The 26,706-nt window shown below is 43.9% G+C and overlaps 1 protein-coding gene across 1 annotated transcript in view; it reads right to left on the reverse strand.

The window, feature by feature from the left end:
* Nucleotides 1–26,706, reverse strand: part of T265_05987 (hypothetical protein) — a gene marked incomplete at both ends in the record, with an annotated part of 135,680 nt that overhangs the window by 76,378 nt on the left and 32,596 nt on the right. The window contains 2 exons of the mRNA XM_009171139.1: nt 6,050–6,150; nt 10,315–10,538. Of these exons, the coding sequence (XP_009169403.1) occupies nt 6,050–6,150; nt 10,315–10,538 (325 nt within the window). The remainder of the gene's footprint in view (nt 1–6,049; nt 6,151–10,314; nt 10,539–26,706) is intronic.

A 26,706-nucleotide genomic window follows, 5' to 3' on the forward strand; every position in this document is an offset into this window, starting at 1 on the left:
AGATAGATAGATAGGTAGTTAGATAGATAGATAGATAGATAGATAGGTAGATAGATAGATAGATAGATAGATTAGATAGATAGATAGATAGATAGATTAGATAGATAGATAGATAGATAGATTAGATAGATAGATAGATAGATAGATTAGATAGATAGATAGATAGATAGATTAGATAGATAGATAGATAGATAGATTAGATAGATAGATAGATAGATAGATTAGATAGATAGATAGATAGATAGATTAGATAGATAGATAGATAGATAGATTAGATAGATAGATAGATAGATAGATTAGATTGATAGATAGATAGATAGATAGATAGATAGTTAACTCTAACCATCGATTCTCAGTGGGAATCCATAGCAAGGTATTTCCATCAGGGGTCTCTGCATCTACACTTCGTTAAATGCACAGTTGTCGGATCGCTGGTGAATCGCATCGAGAAACCATGCTCGGACGAGTTCATTCGAGCAGACGAACTGACTCAATAGGGTTTTACAGCTGGATGTTATGTTATTCGAATCGTGTGCCCAAAGTACTTTTCTGAAGAGGAGTCCTTCCACACATCCCCATTATGAAGCTTAAACGGGCGTTTCACAAAAAACAAAAGCATACAATGAGAGAGTTCAAACGCAGTCAGTGGGAAAAGACCAAATTAGCCTGCAGATTGCGAAAGTCCACGGCTCAAAACGGGACACGAGATCCGAAGATCTGTAATCGAAAATAGCTGGTCGAAGTAGAATACTTCAGGCCTGCTCAGGTCTGCTCGGCGCTTGCGACGTGCTCCAGTGGCCTGAGGCTAATCTGCTAATCACCGGAGACGAACCCTAAGCATGCACAGGGATACGAACTCCCGGTAGTCTCTAATAAAACCAAAGCGGTTCGATATGGACTAATCGTGTCAGGATAAAATGCGAACTGTCGAGGCATGAGTGATCTGTTTACCAATTTCGCAGATGTGGCAAACAAACACACAGTTTATCTGAGTGAATAGTTCCAGTTTTTGACGATGGCGCCTCTGTTAATCAGTAATCACCGCACCCATTGAGACGAATAAAATTCAATGTAACTGGGATATTGTAGTCGCAGTAGGAGGAAAGACCTACTAACACATGCAGGTTTTTTTCAAAAGATTCTTCAGTCCAAAACTGGTGATATTTCAGCGGTCCAGAGTACATTTCACCTTTAACTCCAACTGTTAGGCAGAACTCGATTTTTCTGATAGGAAACGGAGTGTGCATACGGTAACCGGATAACGTGGGTGTGGGTGTGCGTGAACGCTTCAATTACCACAAGAAAAGTGCCTGTCTTTCTGCTTTACCATCTTCGAACGTTAGATGCTGTATCGAGTAATCTTGTAGTCTGCCCGAACTGTTTCTCAGTGCAAGTGTCGTCTAGCATAGTTCTGACGTGACAGAAAGATTCTGCCGTCAACCAAAGACCAGCTGGATTCGTTACATATAAAAGCACAACGAAAATATCGCGTTTAGATTGATAGACTGCTGATAGCTTTTCTGGATTCTGTGTTCTTAAACCAAGAAAAAACTGCTAGCTTCTGTTGCGTCTGGTAAGGCGGGCTTTTCCAGTTTGGTGTGTGTGGATCGATCGATATCCCGAACGCATCCAAACGGCGAAAGATGTAATGACATCCTGTTGTGCACGGCTGAGGAAACGCAGACAGCCGACTTGCCGAATACCATCAGAACTTATCAAATTTCTGTTTCGCCCATGAATAGGCGGTACTCTGTCTGAATCGGGAATTGGTGCAGCCGCGTCAGCTGAAAATTGCTGGACTGGCATTCAATTCCGTCTAAATGGAATTGGACGGAGAGAGTTGGTGTAATTCCACTTGAACAGGTGGCGCTTTCGAATTCTTTAGGGTTCTTACTTTGCTTCAGGAGTTGAACTGAACCGGAGCGCCTAATTATCCGAAGTTTTCGGTAGACTGCGACGTTTAATGCAACACCAGTACGTGTTCTGGTAGGAATTGCGTGATGTTCAGTGTCCGGCGTTTAGTATCAATAACTCACTTTTGCCCTTCTGAGCAATCATGCTCACAACCTCATGTCGACATATGTACAGGTCACGTGGCAGCCCTATCTCTGCCTTTCTAGCTTAATCCCATTGGTGTTCAGCTGCTCGAAAGTACATTTCCAGGCAAGCAAACAAGAAGACGGGTACAAATGTGTCCCCGTTTGAGAAGATAATCTGAAGGCATCGACCAGATGTTCCGTTTTCAGAAGAGCACTTGGCCGTTGACCAATGCTTGAACAGATCAACTAAAAGTGCCAAATGTTGATTGACTGGCTCTGTCTCAAGTGCGGCGCGGAATCAGCACAAAGCAGGGCTTTCGTGGATGACTGAAATTTTTCAAAAGGCCGTACAAATGTAAAACATAATGCACCTTTTTCACAAGATTTCTGGAGAAATAGAACTTTCTAATTTGCAGCAATTGTAAGAAGAGCCCAACGGCGTAAACGCAGAGTTTGAATAAGGTGTTTTTTCAGGAAAGATTCATGTGTTTCAGGTACCGCATTTTCTGATTAGTTACTTATTTATTTATTTATTTATATTTTTCGTTGTTAATGCTGTTTGTTTACTGCTTATTGCAAACCATGGGAAATCAATATGACGTGAACATTCGCAGTTATCATCACGTTTCTCAATTAGTTTTCCTTCCTGAGTAGAACTTTTACACATATCATATAAACATTCGTTGTCAGGCCACACTTAAAAAAGGATGATATATACAGAAATTCTAAAGATCCAGTATCTACTCATGAGTAATCAGACAGAATTATCTGCCAGGTTTCGTACATCCACAATTGAGAAGTCGATCAATGCGACCGGAATAACCAGAACATTGTCTTTGTAATGCACTACTCATAAAGTTGCTGAAAATTATTCGACGGCCCGCGACCGGTTTCGCCCTTCTTGGGTCTCGTCAGGTAGGCGCAGTCTCCTGGTGTCCGTCAACATTATGTTCTACTTGAAACCAAATTGCACGAAATTAGCGAATATACACTCATTTGCAAACTAATTTGGTTGTGTGTGAGAGACTCGCCAGGAACCTAGCTGAATCTGTGAGTGCGAAACGTGATGTCTCGAATATCGTAGCGACTGAAACATGAGGCGGTCTGGTACAGCACATTCAGCAACATCACAAACGAGAGATTCAGCTGGGTTCCAGCTGAGTCTCTCAAAAAACCAAAGTAGTTTGCAAATGAGTGTATTTCCCTAGAACATTGTCTTCTTGGACGTCTGGTAAGTCTGTAACATTGGTTGCTCAAAATGCTCGATAGGATTAACTTGTACTGCTGGCATATGATGCTCACCTGAGACTTCGGTCCGAACCGTTGATGAACTCTGATAAGTCTGAGAAGTGTCGCGCTCCCCTCTATGATGTGGAGTTACCAGAATAGGACTGGAGGGGAAATGTACAGACACCAACAACGTTCCAGAAGTCGTCCGGTCTTGTTTTCAAAAATTTCCAAAACACATTATCCGACTATAGCGTTATTACAAGAAGCGATGCAACAGAAGAGTAAAGGAAAGTGAACAGTTACTCCGGCCGTTTTGCTTCTTTAGGGCAAGAACACTGTGACAGTGTTTAGACTGGTAAGTACAGCGGACTCGTTTTTTCAACCCTTCAGCCGTTCAGTGTTTGGATTCTCAGAGCTGGACAACATCCGGCTTTCTGCTAAAAACATGAGATGGTAGTTGATGGCTTAGGCAACAGTCGACGCGTTCTTGTTGGCATGTGCATAAAATTATGATCGTATTTGATGGTTTCAGGTTTTGATTGGTTAAATGTCCTGGCTTAGTGGTTAAAGCGCGAATTTACTGACCGTGGTTCGAACCCGAACTCTATGCTTCTCGACTTCCCCTGTCTAGCCTTGTGTAACTTGCTAGGATCACACCCCTCATGTGGTTCGACACTCTATGCTTCTCGACTTCCCCTGTCTAGCCTTGTGTAACTTGCTAGGATCACACCCCTCATGCTTCCTTCAGGTGGAACGGGAGCTAGCCAGCAAAAAGGTGCTACGGATGAACGAATGAATGTCCCGGAGGAATTTCGGTTCGAATTAGATGATCCTTTTCGATAAATACTCTCATCTGCTTACGAAATTAGTTTGGACGGTTGAATCAACCGGAACCAGCTTACGGTTGATGGTGACCCGATAGCTACGACTATGTGATGGAACCCAAGAAGAGCAGCACATTCAGTTGCCTGGAAACATCACAAACGAGAGATTTAGCTGAGTTCCAGGTGAGTCTCTCGAAAAAACCAAATTAGTTTGCAAATGAGTGTATATTCACTGATTTCGTGCAATTTGGTTTCAAGTAGAACATAATGTTGACGGACACCAGGAGACTGCGCCTACCTGACGAGACCCAAGAAGGGCGAAACCGGTCGCGGGCCGTCGAATAATTTTCAGCAACTTTATGAGTAGTGCATTACAAAGACACGGTCAAAATGTTTTAGGTAACATTGTTAGTAGTGTGTTACGTCTGGACGATCCATTGTTTGTTGCCACTGAAACTAGACTCGGCTTTTCCGGTTCAACGGGGTTTGTAACCTGTAGGGATCGCTATGTTCTGTTTCAACTCGGCGGATGTCACCACGCCACGTATGTCACTATCTCCCTCTGCCATCGACCAATAATCCAGAAAGAACATCTCACAGATTGCCATAGTTTTTCATTTGGGAACTGATTCCTCAGGCAGTCAGGCAACAAGTAATAAGGTGATGTTAACCGTCCAACGGGAAGATTAGCAGTGCTGACATCCACTCAACTCAACCTGCTGACTCGCAAACAAACGGTGTGGCGCTCAAATGGACGAGAATTACCGGTTCTCATTTCCCTAGAACCTCGTGACATGAGCCCCATGGTGAGGATCTTCTTCAAAGCTGTGCATTGCTCCCAAGTTTTTAGCATAGACCAACTTCACTTGTTTGTAGCACGAAAACTTCAAGAAACCTTTCAAGCAGTAGTTTTATTATTATCGTACACGACTGCGGATTTTTAATGGGTCCAAAATGAAACAAACCGGTTGTAAGTGAACTAAGGACGGATAGTGAATGAATGAGTGAGTGGGGGAGTGAATGAATGAATGAATGAACGAATGAATGAATGAATGAATGAATGAATGAATGAATGAATAGACACCAGCTCTCTAGAGAATTCTAACTTTCAAAACTACTCGAATCTCCCTTGCTTTTGATAAAAATAAGCTCAACACACAGTATTTCACCCATATGAGACCATTCACCATTTTGGGTTTGTGAGCACTAGACCTTCAATCGGGATTTCTGTGTAGCTCACCCGAATGCAAACGATCGGCGCCAACTAACGTAGGAGGAGAGACTAGAGTCGGAGTATCAGGTCTTTCTGCTGAGTGGCAAACAGAGCACAACCTGTGAAGCCCATCACACTACTTGTGATGTTCTCAAAATTCTCCCAAATGTACCTCAACCATATTTTACTTTCCACTGTCCAAGGTATCTTGAATAAACTGCCGGCGCACAAGGCGAAAAACCACCAATCCGAAAGGTTGTGAATCAAGCTATCTGGGTGGTCGAGACTGACTGTATTTCGAAGTACTGCTCGAAGTGATTACTCGCCAGCAACTAGGTTGCCACACTCCAAACATACATTCACAAACACAGACACACAAGGACCGACTAAATAACTCTGGTTGATCCGTGACCACGTGACTTTCGCCTTGGTTAAAGATTCCTACAGTTCAGCCTAATCAAAATTCAGCAAAATACTTTGTTTCCAGAATATCGTTTCGACTGTCTTCGCTGGCTGCCGTACATCCTGTTTAAAGTACCCCGTTTGCATTACCTCAAACTTGGCCTCTGTTGCATCGATAATAGATTTGCTTCCTAACCTCACGACCGCATTCCCGTGTATCCAATTCAACTTAGTTTTAAAGAAAATTAAACCATTGGAAGATTTTAGCACCTGAATCGTTGCACCGATCCTACCTGACAGTCTGTTGTAGAGGCATGCAGTGTACGTGCGAAATGACTTACCAATCCCCTGACGGTTCAAATGGTCCAAATCGTTCATGGTTTTCGCCTCCATTATCGATCGGGGAAGTTGGAGAAATGGTCCCTCCGTTCCGAGTCGTCTGCTAGGTTGAGACATATTCAGGAATAGTGGTCAAAACAAACTCTTGTTGCGCCTAGCATTCGTTGAAAATGCGCATTTAAACAAACACAGAAGAACTGCAGCCGGTTACGTATCACAGATGTCGAGTGAACCGACCAGCTAGCTACCTACATGCCATGTGTTGTAACCCCATGTGTTGATGATGGCAAGCAGCCAGCCGAGGGAACAAGTGCTGCCTTGTCAACACGACCGCTCCCATGAACAATGCGAGGGGCGAATTCAGGCCATTCGGGGCTTACTCAGCAACAAACATACAACAAAGGCGTAATCAACGCGAAAAAACACACGAATGCCAGTATCGTCTTGGACCGATTTCCCCCCACATCGGGGCCGACTGCTGAAGGAGTGATGGACAGACAGACAGGCAGACACAAACCGGCGCCTGTGTCCAGTGTGCTTGTACACCCGTGTGTACTGAGGAGCACGTCCGCGGCACAACGCACTGTCAGACCGTAGTGACCTGAGGAATCAGCCAAACAATATGATGGACGATGACCTGCGCGTTCATCGATGAATTCCAATTCCAGCAGTGGCCAGCAGCTAGAACACTGAACTTGACGTGATTACCAGGAATCATCAGTCATCTAACCTACTATATATATACAGCCACTCGACCCTGCGGAGTCAGTTCACTCGGAAAACGGAACGGATCATTCCGTCGATAATAATTTCAATGCTTCTAAAGTTTGCTAGCTACTTGATTAAGGAGGCAGTTCACGACAAAAATAATTTTTTTCTATTCGCTTGACAGTCAAGGATTTATCCTATACTACGGCAGAGCTAGTCTATGCCGAAAAGCTAAGAAGCTCGGTACAGTTGTTCCATCCTGACGGGAAGTGCGCAGTTCATGAGACTCACGGGACATCCCTGCTAGCGTAACGGTGATACTACTGATGGGGAGGCATGCGAGTAGTATGTGTTGTTCTTTGAATTTCGCTCTGCGTCTCTTGAAAAGGGAGATCTATTGCGGAATTTGTGGAGTCGCTTTGTAGCATTTGCTTGAATTTGAGAAACAGTCAATGAATATCCAGGGAAGTTCAGATAGGCGCGTTCAAGAGAAGATGTATATTCAGTTTTTGTAAACAAGATGCATATGAGAGTTTTGCTTCCCTGTCCAATTGTCCAATATAACTGGTCAGTTGGCATTTTCCGGTATGATAACCCCGCAGAGAACGCCTTCTTCCTTTTACTAGTAGTTGGTGTACCTGACCAGGTGGCCACGAACGGTCGGTCGTGGTTCTCAGACTCCATGAGATGTGTACTGGTGATAGTTGCCAGTGCAAATGAGACAGGTGTATATTGCGTTGTTTCCGGAGGATCGAACGTTCTAGAGTCTAGTCATTACTGTGAAAATTCTCGACTTGCACCAATCAAGCCCAGTTAGACTGAGTATATCACAGTGGTTATGTCTAGATTCTAAATACGTAAGTAACATTCCCTGATTTAATCACTTTGAAAAACCGGACGGAATACTTTGGCCAAATTTTCGCTCCGCATGTGATGCGTAGCCAGTGATGAGAGGATTCTTCTGGCGGTTAATAGTACAATGTAAGCACCTAAAGCATTTGCCATTCCCATATTTCCATTGTGCTAAAAAAACGTGTAATATGCGATAGCAGATCATCAACTTGAATGCAACTCGAACTTATCGAAGAGGGTACAACTTCAAGGGTCTCATCTTGGTAACTCTTTGGAGTGGATAGTAATCCAATCAACAAATGGGCCGGAAGGCGCGCGGAATTAGATTTTCACTTGTTTGGCCGAAGTTAAAGATGGGTTTTTGTGTGTAAATTGCCATAACTTATTGACGATTGGGGGATTGGGATGCGCGGAATGAAGTTTGAGACACAGCAGTCCCGTACTGTGGTGTCTGGATTTGAAGAAAAGGCGCCGACCTAAATGGCGTCTCGACCGAGTGTTTCGTAGGAATGATCAAACGGTTTCAGACCCGTAAAATTCATCCACTAGACAGCTACGATCGTACGGGTATGACCAGTTTGCCCCCAACAATATATTGATCCGTATAAAACGAGCAAAATCTGACTAGCCTTTTTGCATTGGTCCCGGTAAACCTGACTCGCTGGTCGAAAGAATGATAGCCTGTCATGAACAAGCGCAAAAAGCGACGAGCTATTGGCGGATAACGTGGGTTTTGTTCACACTAGACTGTTCAAAACTAGTCAAGTAAATGCCATCTGATCGATCACCAACGTTTGGTGGCATCCTGCTGCACTGAACTAACCAGGGAAAATTCAGTGAACCAGAAAAAAAAACGAATTTTAAAACAAAAGAACAAATCATGCAGTATTTGAGAAGGAACAGAATGTCATTAGGAAGCAAGCAGTGCGAAAATTTCCCTCTCTGGAAAAGGTGAACAAAACAAACAGCACAAATCGGAGTTTTAAATTTCGATTAGGAAAAAGTTATGAAGTGTCATTTTTCATTTACTGTTGTTTAAGTCAACTTGGTTCCTGGATTCAGTTACTGGGTCGTCGTTCAATGGGTAGGCACACCAATCACGTTCGCCCGTTCAGACGTGATAATTCAGATGCGTCCAACGTGCGTTGGTGGAGTAGTGGTTACACGCTTGCCTCGCACGTCAGATGTCCGGGGTTCAAATCCCGACACAGCCATTGGATATGCACTGTTGATGAGCTCTAATAAGAGCGGAACTTGAGTCCAGTGCTTCCCTTCGGTGTGGACAATCCGAAATAATTACGCCAGAACGGGAACACGGCCGTTCAAACGAGAGTGGTGTGGCTATGAGCAAACATACCTATCCCGCAAAACCCCAAATTTGCAACCAAAAAGCTGCCCAGTGGGTTTCAAGCGTGCGTCACGCTACCTGACTGGGAAGTCTTGACTGGGGGGTCAGTCGATCGTGGGGTCGGTCGATCGTCGCAACCACGATAGTTACTGAGTCATCTGGTTCCGTTGTTAAAATGAATCGTGACTTTGTAGATGACGTAACACACTACTGTGGAATCCTATTGTCAAGGATTGATATATGCTTCATGAACAGATGCCAACATACATAGTAAGGAGTTACGTAGATCCATCGAAATATGTTTCGAAGAGTCGTCTGTACCAGAAAAACACCAGATATCATCTTTCGAATAACGCACCAAATTCTAGCAGATCATCCAAAAACAGCTTTACTACCAATTTCTGGACATTTTGAGATTGAAATTTTACTCCTTCCTTTGAAGTAGGCATGCCTCCAGCTAGAACAAGTGGACTCTCGGTCCAGACGTTTGGCCCTCCTCTGGAGGCCACCGTGAGACCATAGTTCAACTTGGATTGGGGACAAAAGGAATTGTGGCTGAAAATTATATGTACTCATTAGCGAATATACACTCATTTGCAACCTAATTTGGTTTTTCGAGAGACTCACCTGGAACCCAGCTGAATCTCTCGTTTATGATGTTCTCAGGCAACTGAATGTGCTGCCCCAGGCCGCCTTATGTTTCAGCCGCTACGATATTCGAGATGTCGCGATATATGTATATATTTGTAATGTAATACTCATAAGGTTGCCGAAACTCCGTCGACAGCCCACGACCGGTTTCGTTCTTTTTGGGGCTCATCAGTTAGGCGCAGTTCCCGAGTTTCAGTCAACCTTATATTCTACTTGAAACCGAATTGCACGAAATTAGCGAATATACACTCATTTGCAAACTAATTTGGTTTTTCGAGAGATTCACCTGGAACCCAGCTAAATCTCTCGTTTGTGATGTTGAAGTAGAACATGCGTTTGATGGAAATTTGGGGAGTGCGCCTACCCGATGAGCCTCAAAAAGGGCGAAACCGGTCGTGGGCTGTCGACGGATTTTCACCAGTCTTATGAGTAGTAGATTACAAAGATATATGTACTCATTCTTAAATACAGCATGTCGGACGTTGTTCGTTCTTGTTGTTAATTCCGTTGCACAGTATACTTTAGAAACATGGACCACTTGATATGAAAGCAATCGCTCAATTTTTCTACACTGCTAAATTACCAGCTTGTCCGAAAGTGACAGTTATTCGTTCATTGTGATGCTAATTTTACACTACTCCTATGAAAATAGTAGTTAATGTTATCCGTCAATGGGTCGAGGACAGACTAACCCTGTGGTGAACTTACCTGGACAGACGGATGTAGAAATGCAGTAGATGAATTACACTGCCGAAAACCAAATGAGCTGTCTTGTCGCCAGCCAGGCAGTAACCCGAACGAGGTAGGACGGTGATGATGTGGTGTTCAACAGTCTGCTCAGGTTCGCTTCCAATTGGGTAGTTTGATTCACTGCTGATGCACCGACTAAGCACCATAGCATCCGTACTGTTGCTGGCTCGCAGTACAAAGTTCTGCGAATTGAGAAGAAGGTGAAATTGCTTTATTAGAACCAAATATATTGAACCAGATGTGTGAACATATAGACCATAAAAGAAAGATGCAGCTAGGATTCAGGTAAGTCTCTGGTGAAGACCAAATTAGTACGCAACTGAGCGTACTGGTTGATATGAGCTGTGTTCCCGGTAAGAAAGCCATACCACGCATTGAAGCAACAGTATAACTGTGACGATCCTCGGCTGTTGCGTTAATTGATTAGTTCTAAGGACTGCTTCGAGCGCTTCGTTCTCTGGCTCCGTTCACCATAAAATCGCTTTAGATGAGTAAGCAATACCGAGTACTACTCAGTCTTGAAAGTTTATTAAATGCCACATTTTTAACGAATTTACCAAAAAACAGGGATTTAGTCAAATTTCTACGTGTAACAGTATACAACGCATTCATTTTTGCAAACAAATTTCACGTTCTACAATCAGAAACGTTTTGATGGTTAATAGGTATGGGCGAGTCATATTCACCAATACGTCTGGCTCACGATTTATATCCGTTTTGTGATACGCATTCCAAGCTGATCGCGAGACTGAGAGAAGATTTCTCTGGCCGCTTGGACTTTATTATCAGAACCAGTTTATATGTGTGTAGTGTCTGTAATCCGTTGTCACATTTACCATTCTCTCTGAACTTAAACCACACTTTGTAACTGTCGCTCACATTGTATCATGACGTTTGTTTTAATGTTACGAATACAATTTTCTTGGCGCGACTTCCCTGCTTTTCGCTGAGTCAGTGAAATTGCATCCGATTGAGCTGATTGCTGTTTGCTGAAGTCGTGAGATTGGGTTATTGTGTTTGTGTGAACTGTTAAACGTCACAATAACTCCTTGTGACAATTTTCAGCTGTGATAACTGTCCACCGTGGAATTTATTTCTAAAACTCGAACTAACAGTGGAGAGTATCCTTCTTACTCTGGATATATTCTCCGCCGCCGAATACAATTACTGCACAACATTTCGTGTAGTGGAATTATTGGACCTCCAATTTAGTGAGTCTATTACGTTCACTTGTCCATTCCTTATTGCCATTTGTTATTTCTAAGCTGGTATTTTGGTTGTATATCCTATCGAACACGCATACATAGGTCCTTGTCCGCTACATGTGCTTAATTGGCAAGCACACCTGGACTAGTTGTGATCTAGTGGCCCCGAAGGAACCATTGGTTATATTCTTTCTTCTCCGAAGCCTATCCTGTCTGATTCCTTCCAAAAAAGGTGTTTCGCTCGCTGGTGCCTTTTTTCGCGGATTAAAATGTGGCACCATGACACCATGGAACGAGCCTTGTTGCTTATAGACTTTCATGCATTCAACGTATTTCCATATCCATGGCAAACACTTTCCCGATACCGTTGTTAGCAAATCCATCGTGTGTGAAAGCAGATCCAGCGAGCTACCTACGTCACCACCTAGTTTCTATATAACCGGACTATGAAGCGATCGCTACGCTCCATAGGTTGTGGAAGGAACTACACAAAAATCTGCGGCCTACCGTCTCTTAGACAAAGAACAGCACTAGAGACAGAAGCTGTCCGCTCCAGAACAAGTGCACTATGGTGCTTTTATCTAACAGGGGGTTGATGGAATCAATTACGGGGAAGAAAGTCAGACGTGACAAGACATCTTCAGTGTTGGACGAACTCGCGCTCATAATAGTTCGCTGGTTTGATACGAATAATCTTACTGGGAATTCCAGTATTGTCTAGATATGTTTCACCAACCTACATGTCCCTAGCCACCATTTCACCGGGCTGGTGAGACCAATTTCGGCGTCATCCATCCTCGTTCCATTTTTCCAGAGAGAAGTTGCTGGCCGATGAGACCTGAGATTGCATTGCTTTCCCCGCGGTCTGCACAGAAAGTTGTTTGGAAGCTACCTGGCTCTGCTTTGCCACTATTCAGCGACTCTTCCTAACCCCATTTCGGTGTTTGCCTATTGGGTTTCATCTGAAAAAACCCTCAGGTGTGGTAAGGTGTCCGGAGCACCATGACGCGGGCTTGTGAGAACGCTGTAGAAGCTTTACCCAGTTCCGAGGTTTTCTTCCAAAAAAAGTGACGCAGGTGGATCCGCTCTCACCGATTTCGTTTATGATGGTGATGGACGAGGTGGCTGGACTGTTGCTGCCGCAACTGGACTACGAAACCCCTGACACCTTATGGATGGCTTTGTCCTTCCTGACTACTGGGTTGTATGTGTGTGTGTGTCTTAAAGAGAGTCCGGAGACTTTTGAATTTGAGCTGGGAAGAGCTGGTATGGCGAACAGATCAAGGCAAATGTTGATGGACTAGAGACAGTTTTGTTTATGTAAGTCTCCATTTTTATTTCAAAAGTAAACATGTCTGTGACCACCGGCAACAGCAGCTGAAACCAATCGGTGAGATGGTCCGTTTAAGCTGCATCAAACAGTAAAGAGAACACGGAATGATTTAATATCGGGGCTGTCTAATTCGGTCCTCCGTGCTCGGTCAAGCCCACAAGATTACCCCAAAATGACTGTGTGGTTGTATCAGATGGTCCGAGCGCGGATGGTTACGCCCACCGAAGGACAGGTGACAACCAACATGAGCCGTTCGTTGTTTCAGGTGTTAGTACAAACATGACGACAAGGATGAAAGCGGTCAGGAGGGAATTGTTGTCCGCGTTGTCCCAGGATGTATGTTTCTCCTGATGCGCAGGTTGCTGAGGACGAGATCATGAAGTGTCTGGTTTGATCATGTTGATCAGGTGACCTTCTGTTTGGAAAGCTATTGTCGCCAAGACAGATTCGTGCACATTCTGAAATGCTGCAAGATCAACTATGATGTCCAACGGGCAAACCTCTCCATTGTTTAAAAAATACAGTTTTCAAAGAGTTAAGTGCACCCACTTTACGTCTTTTATCAGTTTCGATCTAATTGCTGTTCTGTAGCACCAAGCAACCATGATAGACAAGAGAATGGCCTTGGATTAGCGTGGAGTGATTGTGCTGGAATTAGAGAAGCAAAATTATGGTGCTGACGAATTTTCCCTAGCCAATAGCTCACTCTTTCTTGCCATTGATTGTGATGTTGATCTTTTAGTTCACTTTCCAGTGATGATCCAATGATGATCCAGTACGCAACGACGACGCTTTTTTGCGCGGTGAATGGCGCTGAGTGTTGTCTTGTCAATGACTTCCACACCTAACCATGTTTGTGCGCGTCTAAACCGTTCTGGCTCTCTCTGCTTCTTCAGCAGTTTTGGAATTTACTTTTTTTCGTTCATATGTTATCTTCTGCCCACGTGTTTCAACGTCAAACTCTAATACCTATCTCCAACTTGATTTAACTCCACTGACCCAGCTAGTGATGGCTCACTTTTGTGGGGAACGTTTCCGTCCTTTTTTGTTGTGCGCATTCTTCCGCCCCGGCTGTGCCTTTTTTAGTTTTGTTAATGTGTCTTTTTGAAAATAAACAGTTCTACTAGGTGTAGTGGTAATAGCCCGAGTAGGCTAGCTCTTCAGTGACTGACTGGTGCGATCCGTTCATTCGCTGATTTCTTTGAAGTTAAACTTAGCTACTTGCAAAGTAGGAGTAGTTTATCGAAAACAAATGTGTGACGGACTAGTGGGCATTCTGTTACAGGTTATTCGCTTCTGGACGTTCTAACTCAAAACTGTATGGGCCGAGGTAGCTGCAATACACTCCCATACCATTGGCCTAGGTTCATAAATTTCTGAGTCCACTCTGTCAAAATAATCACCACGTGGTGTTATAGGTTGCGCAGTAAACAATACGACAGAGTGTTAGCGAAATACACTCATTTGCAAACAAATTTGGTTTTGCTAGAGACTTACCTGGAATCCAGCTAAATCTATCGTTTGTGGTGTTTTTAAGCATTGCGTAGTGCATTACGAATATACATATATCGCGATATCTCGAATATAGTACCAACTGAAACATGAGGCGACCTGGTGCAGCATATGAGATTCAGCGGGTTCCTGGTGAGACTCTCGCATAAACAAACTGTTTGCAAATGAGTGTAGTTCGCTAATTTCGCGCAACTTGGTTTCATATAGAACGTAAATTTGATGGGAACTCTGAGACTGCGCCTACCTGATGAGCCCCACGAAGGGCGAAACCGGTCGTGGGCTGTCGAGGAGTTTTCAGCAACCTTATGACGACAAAGTACTGTTTACGCTCTTCTATAGGTGTCTTCATTATCGTTTGGGGAGAATATCTCTGTGAATTTTCTCATTGCGTGCCCTCTATGAGTTACATGTTTCCCATACTCCGTTTCCGGTTTCGCTCTGTTGGATTGTTCAATCGATTCCCCCTCTAACCGTATACATCAGGAGTCGTTGGAATACGTTGTGTATAAGAAAATTACTGAACCGACGAATACGAATGGGGATAAAAATAATTGTTTTTGTTTAATGTCAGCTGTTAATATCGATTTCCATTCAAACCATTCAATCAAACCAATCTGGTTTGACAAACACTTTGGTGTGATTCATCAAGCACGTCAAAAACAATCTGTCACGATAACCCCAAGTCTATCAAATACATAAATGACTGTGTGATATCCTGGTGCAAATGGCGCCAGTCTAGGCAATCATTCCTTGACAAATATGCCTAAACTTGCTGCACGACGGTCCAATCAAAATTCTTAAATCAGTGAATACTGTACAGAACTTGCATTTAGCTAACACAAGCCCGCAGCAAAAATAAGTTCTCCGTTTTGGCAACCTCTACACCATATATAGGTGACAGTTTCATCCATTGTCGCCTACTTTGTCTTTTCAGTTAGCAAATGTGTCCATATCGTAGTTAGGTAGTTCCTCCCTGCCCCCCCCCATGGCAAGCAACCTCCACACAAGCCGTTCGCGTGCAGTGGAATGTCCATTAGCGGAGCCATTCGTCCAATTGACGGTGCCCATCCTGAGTGACGAACGGTTCCTCACCGTACATCCAATACTGACCATAATCAGTCCATCAGTAATACCCCGTATTGCTATCCAAGCCCAACACTTTGAAATGCTTCGACAAATGGCACACTAACGGAGTCTGGCAAGACTGCCGATTGCTAACAAAAATTGCCCATGGGAGCTGACTCAGACCCCGGTTGGTAACCAGCTGTTGCTGGTACCCACTTCATCTTCATCGTCCATCTGTTTTGCAATGTTTCCCCTCACACGTGGGTGTTAGCGGCCAGATAAATATCGTTTATTAGAATGCCGCCTTGTCACTTGGGCGATAATTAGCGGCTACAAACCAGGGAAACTGCTTTTGGACCCTGTCTGTCTTTTTAACTGTTTTCGTGAAGCGAAAAAAACTTCACTTGAAGCGCGAATTCGGTAAAGTGCTACGTAAATTCTGCGCTCGAAGACAGCGTAGATCGTATCAGAAACAGATTGGCGAATCAAGAGATCGTATCTTCTTTGATCAATGTGTCTAAAACTCTGGCAAGAAACTTGGGAAGTCAGAATATTGTGAATTTGGGCCCTATTCCATCTTTGCGGGTTTAACGGGGATCGATGGCTTGAGTTTGGCAGTGGAAAGTCTCAGAACCTGCCATTTCAAATATTTGCGCCCGATTCCATCTTTGCGGGTTTAACGGGGATCGATGGCTTGAGTTTGGCAGTGGAAAGTCTCAGAACCTGCCATTTCAAATTTGTACTAGTCCCCACGACTCTACTAAATGTCACTGTATGCTCACCAAACTAAGCTCAGTGATGCACGGTCCGGCATTGAGCTGGACAGTCATATCTGGACGGGCAGCTCATATAGACAGCCCTACTATCGAACCTTGTGGAGTTTGTTTTCACATCATTAAGTTGTACAAGATATGTATCAGGAAGGTCAGCTTCTTGAAAGCAACCACTGAATGCCCGAAAACTAACGAGACTCTCAGCTCCGCCAAATGTTGACCAGACAGACAACGCCCCCTCAATATGCAGCTCGTCACAGCCTTGTATCAAACCCAAACAGCGCGAGTCAGCGTTGATCAGGGTCAGACAATGCCCCCCACAATATGCAGCGCGTCGCAGCCTCGTACCAAAGCCAGACGTGTGCGTCAGCATTAGACCAGGTTCAGACAGTGCCCTCCCCCAATAAATAGCTCGAGACCGTTGTGCATTCGCAATTGCACTCGGTTGTTCGGAATATAGCTGTTGTGTTCCCTTCTGTGAGACTTTTTTCGGCAACTAGGCACTGGAGCGGATCAGAAGCATATAACACACATATAACACAAATGTGGCGAGAAGAATGGCGAGAAAATCCCACACTGTGAACAGGGCACAGTCGACCGTAGTCCCCGCGTGTGTATTCGCACTTTTGTGGTCTTGAATGTGTGCGTGCGTACGAGAGAACCTTTTCAATGGCGCGCAACTCAACATCGCTCCCAAGGAACGAAAACCCGGAATGAAAAAAGGTCTCGAGAAAAAAGTGAATCTTATCAGTACTCAAGCTCTACAATTTTTTACAAAACCAACAGATTTTTAGACCACGAAATCATACCAGGTGTGCTGACTAAAGTTCACAGGTGGGCAAGAGTTTCGGGACTATAGATAGATTCGCGGCTTTTATTCTCAAGCAAGTCGGCCAAACAAGGAACCCAATTCATTTGATGCATTAGGAGACAGTTTCCATCCGGACCAACTTGGGCAGTATAAACGCAATACACTACTTATAAGGTTGCTGAAAACTCTTAGACGAACAACAGGCGGTTTCGCTTAAGTACAGCATAAACGAGAGATTCAGCTGGGTTCCAGGTGAGTCTCACCTCAAAACTGAATGCAAATGAGTGTATTTGTGGAAGTAGAAGCAGTATAAAGTTCATTAGGAGTACACCATTCGCCAAAACACGGTTAACAAATCAAAATTTAGGGACCCAGACAGCCTTTTCTGTTTGCAGGGAAAAATTCAACTCAATTTATCACAGTGATTGGTCTTCAGAGATTCTTATCAGATTGTGTGGCCGTAAATATTGTCGTTGGAAGTGCAACAGCTGCGCGAACTGATTTGAAAGCGCATCTCCCCTGACAAACATCTGTTCAGACCAAGTTCCCAGATGAACGTGCCACAACTCACGTGTCACAACCAACAGACTAATCATGTGGACTTTGGCCGTTTCAGCTGTCTACTGTGGACAAAAATGTTTGAAAGTTCTGACTTAAACAAAACTGTCGGGAAATTCATGTGCCCCAGCTTATGCTGACATCATTAGACCCCTAATAAGTATTGATCTAGCGTTTGTCGAGAGACATGCTTTAGGAGGTACGGTACTGTTAAAGACCTTCTGATTCAACAAGAACTCTGTCTTAGAGAAATATCACCAAATCGGTCATCTGACACCCTTGGTTTGTTTATTTATTTGACAAGCCGAGGCAGTTTTGTTACCTGACAGAAAACATATCTCACCGCCCCTTCTTCGTCCCTTGCTTTCATTTGAGCGCGCAAGGATTCCCGGGGCAAAACAGGGATTCACCAAAATAAGCCACACATATGTGTCACATTTCTTTTGGCAAGAGTCAAACGGAACAAAGTATGGTTGTGTTGTTTGGCTCGAAAACTTGGGAACTTGGAACTGAGGTGAACGGAAAACATAGAAATGTTACTCCCATTAGATCAGGCCCAACAGATGGGATAAAGTATCCAGATGTGCGCAGATGTTGTACACCGTGCAGATAAGTGACCTGTTTATTGGTCAGTTGGTTACCAGGGCTGAATGATTGATCCTTTTTCCCTAGTAAGTCATGAAAACTTTCGGTTATTCGCTGCCACAGATGTATCTCAAAGTCATGAAATATCTAGCCTTGTATTCGACGAACAAGACTGTAATTTGGGGATTAAGTAAGGTAGTTTGTGGTTTTACGTGACAGATGGAAAACAATGCCGAAATGCAACTAAGTAAGCAACTGGGGAGTCTGTCTCGTCTCTGTTTCAGACATTTGGTAACCGGCTGCATTATCCGCGAAAGTTCAAGTTATGCCACACAACTCAATTCGTTGATGGAAGTTCTTACTCAGCCCACTTTCGTTCTTTTTTGAAGGATCAACGAATGGGTGTGCGGGTGTGTGGGTCAACCTCAAGACCCACGTGAACACCACAGTGGACATTTTTGGCTTACGAAGCAGTTGACCCGGTCGAATGTCTCCTACCTTCAGCCTCGAAAAGAACACCCGAAAAGCCAGTGTGATATGCATGGGGACAACCTCCTTGGTCAAGGAACACTACGAACGAAAATTTACCCCTCATTCCCCCGTTAACACCAGTTTAAGCGGCAAAACTGGCGAACAGTTCTGCATGTTCTCTGTTTTGTTTGTGCGACTTGTGTGCACAACTGAACACCGATTCACGTCTGCCATGAGAGTTCCACATTCGCAACGACGTACGAACATGGAAAGTTACACCGCCTCTGGGTAGCGACGGTTGTCTCCAGTCCACCGGGTCGTCAAAATAAATGGCTGATCCAACAGCATCAACCACAATGTCACAACTCGAAACCCGGGCTATGAGGCACCAGTGTACGGGAGGGACCTTAAGTTGACCCAGACAGAGATGTCGTATGGGTGTGTGTAGGTGATAAAAACACGAACAAGATGTTTGCATGTCTGGACTTCCATATCTCTCAGTTTCCTCGGGGAGCAACGATTGTGATACGCGTGTAACGGTGATACTACTGATGGGTGGGTATGTGAGTAGTATGTTTTCTCGTAAATCCGCTTTGCGTTTCTTGAAAGGTGAGATCTGTTGTGGACTTTGTGGAGTCGCCCTGTAGCATTTGCTTGCAGTTGAGCAACAGTCACTCACTATCCAGGAAATTCCAGGAAAACACGTTCAAGGAGAAGATGGATATTCAGTTTTGGAAGCAAGATGCAAATGAGAGTTTAGCTCCCTTGTTCAATAGTCTGTAACTGCTCAGTTGGCATTTTCCAATAACTCCGCAGCAAAGGCCTTCTTCCTTTCACACGTAGACGTCAGCGTATAGAGTGATTTTCGTCGCGTTGCCTTTGGAACTACAAAGTCACCCAGCTCAGTGCGGTGAGGATTTGTCTGTTTACGGTTATCTATCAACATCGGTGCATCACGTGACTAAATTTCAGTAGTATGAATGGTCATTTGAATATTGTTAGTGACGGAATTAAGTGATTCATAATTTCTAGTGCAAATTCGCTTTGAAAGCACCTGAAAAGTCCTTTCCTTTAGAAAGTATATTCCAAGGTAGATGGAAACATCGTGAATAAAAGATTCAGCTGAGATTCAGGTGAGTTTGTCATGAAAACCAAACTGGTGTGCAAATGAGTGTAGTGTTCAGAGATGCTTGTACTGCAAAATCGCTTCCAAACATATTGCCAACCGTAGTTGAAAGACTCGGTGGCATTTGTACAGTCCATTCCGAGAGAGGCTTAGCTTGGATTCACTTTGTTCGCAGCCAACGCAATCTGCAAAGGACCAGATTTCGCCGAGTAGACCGCTTGGTGTTCAGTTGGAAGGAAGCTGGGAGACTACATTTACCTGATGATCCCCATGAAGAGTAAATTTGGTAGTGGGCAGTGTTAAGTAAGTGTTAAGCAACTTATGGGCAATGGTTCCGTCAATAGGACGAGCAAAAAGTACTTTGTGTTTCTCAGAATGGCGGAACTGATATCCCTTCCCTATAGGTTTTTTGTCCTGTGCGGGGAATCTCAGAAGAGAGACATCTAAGTTGGGGCGAAAACCAGCCGTGTCCTTCGTGCACTAAACAGGTGTAAAATTCACCAAATTGCACAGATATCCCTTCCCATGGTGAAAGCAAATCCTTCATATGTTTCCGGGTGTTTTATTAAACAAGGTGAATAGTATTATCCCTATCGTTCCTCATGTGGCTACGTCAATAATAGCTACCAGTTGGTAATGATGGGGTTTTCGTGCACCTTATTTTCTCATCTGATGCATTCACTAAGAGGGTCAGAGTAACCAAGTGCCAGACGTTTGTTGCGCAATCAATTTGGTCCATTGGCCGTTCATATATGGTGCGCTCATGTACGTGGGTCCGGATGTCCGTACGGTGATCGGAAATTACAGTTGGTCATTTCTTGTATTTGCCCAATTCATTGAAAGTTTTCTGAGAAAACTGCACCCCAGATGGGTTTTCCGTTCCGATGATCGACCTTGGAGCAAATCAGACCATTTAGCCAATCCGCATAAAGTTGCCGTGCGCTCACCTGTCCTTCAACACCATTCTATTTAGATCAAGGTCATAGGCGTCAAGGTTATCTTGCCGGTATGTTTGTCTGCCGAAAGATGGGTTACCGCACCCATAGCAGATGTGCAAACGGGACGTTCCGTGTCATTCGATTCATTCTGGAGGCATTTCGGACAGACGAGAAAACGAGATCAAGTCGCTTGATAAGGTAAATGATTCATTTGTAGGGCTAATAATGGCGGTTAGGAATTCCGGGAGCAGATCGACTCTGATTCCATCAAACACATTGACTCAAGTGTGGTTCGTAAAATTGAGAGTTGGTAAGCTTGAAAATAGCGCGAAAATTTTGGTACACGGCCCGCAAGACGCAAACAGAACTCCAGGTAGCACAACCTACATGTCGGACAAGACCAATTTGGCAAACACTGAGTTCAAAGGACTGTCAACTCAAGTGAATCTAGCTATCGAATGAGCGAAACGGGGACAAACCTCACCGAGCTAAACTCGGTATGATGAAGGTCAGAAATGACCGGAAGAATTGGTGAAAGCATGCCAGACCGGTTTCAGGCGTCAAGACCAATGGTCAAACAATCGAAATCCAAGTTACCGGGCCAAACACAGGATCGCCCGAAGAAACAGACATACCTAAGCCCGTTCTAAACAGATTCATCACTGAAGGCACACAAAACGCTGCACACTTTCCATAAGGTTGCCGAAAACTCTTGGACAGCCTATCACCGGTTTCGTCTTTCCTGGGGCTCATCATAAAACAGGGATTCAGCTGAGTTCCAAGTGAGTCTCAAAGCAAAACCAAATCGATCATTAACTGCTTGTAGTCGTCGAAATTAGTCCAATTTTAGGTTCAGTTAGAACATAAGATTACCGGAAACTCAGGGGCTGCACCTATCCAATGTGCCCCAAAAAAGGCAAACCACTCGTGAGCTGTCGAAGAGCTTTCACCAACCTTGTGAGTATTTTACCGTATGAAAATAGACAGCGGTATCTCGAATATCGTCTCAACTGAGCCATGAGGCGGCCTTTGTGCTGCACCTTCAATTGGAGAACATCATAAACGAGAGATTCAGTTGAGTCCCTCGTGAGAACCAAATTGATTTGCAAATGAGTATATTTCTCGAAAATAGTCCAATTTGAGTTAAAGTAGAACATAAGTTTGACGGAAACTCGGGGACTGCGCCTATCTGATGAGCCCCAAGAAGAGCGAAGCCGCTCTTCTGATAACAGCTGCCCTGATCCTCTGAGTAGCCTTCACGTAGACTACTCGTACCTTCCTAAAGCTATCAGGCTAGAGTGTCCCTTTGGTGTTGGCGAAAGTGGTCGCATTGCCTTTCTTCGTAAGTTAACTTTTCCAAGCTAATTTTATACTGACCTGCATTTATATTGACAGGCAGATGCCTTGTTCCGACACCTTTTATGTAATTCAGAAAACTAGGGCGAATTTTCCCGCCAATATGTGACATATCGGGGTAGCTTTCTATGGATTTATACGCACTTCGGTACTACAGAGGTGATCATGTTTTGGCAGAAGTTGCGCTCAGAAAATAGTCTTATTATCTCGTTGCCTCACGTGACTGATATTGGAAGTGACCATCAATCACACGACGTGTCTGCCAGAGACAGTTTGTTTATTTACCAACAAGTGTTTAGCGTTTCTCTGGGGATCGATATGTCATGGCGCCTGAGTGAACAGTAATCACAATGATCTAGCAGTAAAGATAAACAGCAGGGTTGTTTGATTTGCCAGTGGATGTACAGAAACACATAAGTTCAACCTACCCTTCCGGCATCCGCCATACTTTCAACAATTCCGTAATCTGTTGATGGCGACTTGGAGACTATTAATGAATATTTCCTCTTGTCAGTGAGTACAGTCCACTGCAAAAGGATGGAAAGCACTGTACATCCTCGCTGTGATTCAACAGCAGTGAGCACCTTCTGAAACTCCATGAAATTCGAACTTACAGACACCAGGGTAAGGGGCGAAGGAACACTTAGACAGAATATAATATCACTTATCCCTCAGTCAAGGGCTTCACGTCACCTGATCACATGTTGACGAGTGATGACTTTCACAATATTTTGCAACGCTCACCAAAAATCGTATTGATTTGCACGACAACTCACTTCCCCAAAGTTATAAATGACCCACAGTAAACCCTGAATGAACAGCATCGAATGGGGTAGGGTGGCGAGGCTCGGCTACGGGATAACGTCCGTCCTGCATGACATGCACTACCGTTCACCCTAGTCATCTTAGCATGAATGAAAGGCTATTTTACTTGGACAAATACACTCAGTTGCAAATCAACTCGGTTTCCACGGGACGCTCAACTCGGTCATGATATTCTTCAACTGAACGCGCTGCACAAAGTTCCTTCATATCTCAATGTTCGAGATTCCACAGTAAAATGATACTACTCACAGGGTTGCTGAAAACTCTTTGACAGCCCATGACCAGTTTCGCCTTTCTTGGGTATCATTAGTTAGGCGCAGTCCCCAAGTTAGACAGATTTCAACAAGTACACTCATCTGAAAATCAATTTGGTTTCCACGAGAGACTCAAATGAATCTCTCGATTATGATGTTCATCAAGTGAATCTGCTGCACACAGGCCGCCTCATGCTTCAGTTGGTACGATATTCAAGATTTCACAGTATATTCTCCTAAGTGAGACTACTCACTTAGGTTGCTGAAAACTCTTCGACAGCCTTGATTCGACAAAATATTACCCTTGTCAGGAGTATTGAACAAACTAGTTTCTTTGTTCGGATGCATCCGGGACTGATAGACGCATTCCCCATAAATATAGTATTTCATAAAATTGATAGCAGGTGAATGACAGAACCGAACAGTTGACTTTCCACAAGTGGTTTTATCTTCAAAAGATACTTGGGGACCGTTGTGTTTATTTGATAATTTTTTACCTTACTTTTCAAACGAGGCAATACATCCTTATGTTGATTTGATAAACTGCAGACAGCCTCATTAAAAAGTGTCTTCGCACGAACACCTAACAAGTAATCTTATCCGCCTCGAGTTGCCATGCGGATGACAAACGAGATTCACGACAGTTGACTGACTGACTTTCCGCGGTCTGCCGTTGCCGTAAGACCTTCGGCTTCTACATGCAACTCTCTAATCCGTATGCTGAATTCTTCATACGAAACTGCCCATAAAAATCTGTCCACCGAAGTCAGAGTTAATGAATTCATACATATGTAGATTACCCACACTGGTAACCCTGCAAGTAGGTTTCATTAAATATTACTTGAAATCAGCCTACCATTCTTTCTATACTTAGGAAGTAAAAGTATCTCAAGTTCAGCAAAAGTTCAGCAACGTTGGCACGGTTCTGAACCCAAGTGCCCGTTCCGAAGCGTGCATGATTTGTTTAGGATTTTGATGCGAACGGGCCAATAGGAATTAGCCAAACCAGGTTGCGCAGGCAGCAGAGTCACATGAGCGTTATTGATTTTCTAGGTCAGTTGGAATGACTGATTGGCTGAGTGACGAGATGATGCGCGTCGGTTTTCAAACTTGGAGAATGAACACCAGTGTTACTACAAAAATTTCAAGAATGCCGTGGCTAGGGCTGAGACAAAAAAAACCAGCTTCTAACAAACTTGAGAAATGCGTTCAGTGTGGTTAGTAATATGCTCGGCCGACATTTAACGAATCACTGCACCAGACGAATAAAAAACTGTTTCGTGATCATCTCGTCATAAAGACTACTGAATGGGTGACAGAATGTTTCAAATTCTTCTTCAACCTGCTGTTCAAGACTGAGTGTAATCTATCCCCATGTCAGGACGCCCCCAGACATGAAAAAAGCACATGTGCGTAGAGTGACGCATCCCCAAGGCCACTATCAGTACGCGTTTTGGGAAGCAGTTGCGTTGGCGGAGCTCACCAAACACGGCTTAGCAACATAAGACCAGCGGAGTGGGGCTGAAAGTGTTCACGACCGGAACACCACCATTGGCTGTACAGAACGAACAAGTGAACGACCAGACGGTATGCTACCCACAAGTTGGGAATAAACATCATCATTATTATTATTATATTTGGCCATTTAATCACCCCATATATATTTACGCAGAAGCTCTGCACGTTTTGTGCTGACAATATGGCCGTGTCCGGAGTTCTCTGTCTTCTTTCTATCGTGTAGTCTGGCAGGATCAGTGCAGGAGTAAGCAATAGACGGCCGTCCACGATACAACACCCCAAGAAACCCTTCGAAAATTGTTTGAGCGTACCATGTGCATCAATCACCACATAACTGATTACTGTCACCTTAGAATAATGGTAACTTTGGGGAATAATCAGGTTTTATGAAAATGACTAATCATAAGACCGGTGTATCAATTTAATCAGCTACCACCTTAAAAGCGCAGCTGCTGCTGATGATAACAACGTTGCTGAAAGCTCCTCAGCGACCCACAACCAATTTTGTCCTTCTTGGGGTTCATCAGGTAGGCGTAGCCCCCCGTTAACCTTATGTTCTACTTGAATCCAGGAAGGATAAAGCCGGTTGAGGGCTGTAGGAGAGTCTTCAGTAACCTTGTGAGTAGTGTGTTACGTCTGGCTTAATCGTTATATTTGTCCAAAAACCTCTCCTTTCTGAAGACACATTTTTAAAGAAGTCAGTGCACTCATGATCACTGAAGAGCGATAGTACAACACAGAAATGCACCTCTCTGTTGGAGGCCCTAAATCTGTGCTAAGGAATTGTGTTACTGTCAGCAAAGACTATCACTCCATCACCATCATCATCGTCATGGAGATCGAAAAGAATGTCCATACTGAAGCTTTACTGCTGTGTAACCACAGGTTTCCTATTTGAAAGCATCGGGACGTTTAAAAGAAAACAGTGGCCAGACAAGTATTCTGACGTTAGCCTGCCAGTCCGCTCTGCCTTCTTATTCGGATAAGGACTCAGCTAATCCAAAGGAAGCGGGCTGTGGAAACGCCGCTAAATGCGAACAGAGGCCATATCTTCCAAAATCTCTAACCATACGCAACAGGAATTACGGAGATACCATCCTGGACAGCGGACAAAGGAAACGCCACCTCGTTCATACCATTCTGTCAAATTTAACGCGCTTTGTGCCACTGTGTGAGTGCCCCAGGGAATGGCCTTGTTCTCAGAGGACAATGGTCTGGTAACTGTGGCACATGGCCCAACCATCGATATATTTTGAGACTGAAGCATCAAATCTCGTGGATAATGATGTCGACTTGCACCCAAGCCCTTCGATGTTAGTGGACTGCCATTGCAACCGTGACCTTCATGACATAATGGCATGCCTTTTAGATGCCAGCGGTGGGGAGGGTTCCTGAAAGCCTCCAAACAGAGACACAATTGCTTAACAAGTTCGGAGACTTTGTTCATGTTTGAGGATGTCTGAACCTGAAGATCTGATCTTTCAGCAAAATGCTCCATGTATCTGGAAATCAGGTATCTTTGGTCATCCTGAGCGATTTCTGAACTTGAAGATTCATCGTCTCAGCAACATTGCTTATGAGTCTCACGTAGTCTCTCTTGTCTCTCATATTCTCCTGTTACCCTTTCGCATTCGTCGCTTGCATACACTATGTTTGTGACCGTGCTCTTTAAAAATAAATGAAAATACAGCACCATTCGTTCTTCAGCTACCGGATCCATATCCAGTAGTCACGTGCTGACTAGTTCCTCGACTGATGATTTCCCACTCCTGTTTTGAAATTACTTGTCTTCTGAGATATTGATTGATTTATTGATTGATGGTAGTATAGCAGAAGCCAACCCAGCGTAATTCACACTGAATATTTACAAATGCACATTTATGTCTAAATTTTCGGCGCTCCATCCATTGTGTTTTCCCACCTCGTCAATCAACACAACCAGCATTCGACTTTGAAACATTTAGAATTAATATTCCAATGTAAACTTATTGATTTCATTCTTTATTTATGCTAGCATCTG

Source organism: Opisthorchis viverrini, assembly GCF_000715545.1.
Source record: "Opisthorchis viverrini unplaced genomic scaffold opera_v5_119, whole genome shotgun sequence".
In the NCBI taxonomy this organism is placed as follows: Eukaryota; Metazoa; Platyhelminthes; class Trematoda; order Opisthorchiida; family Opisthorchiidae; genus Opisthorchis; species Opisthorchis viverrini.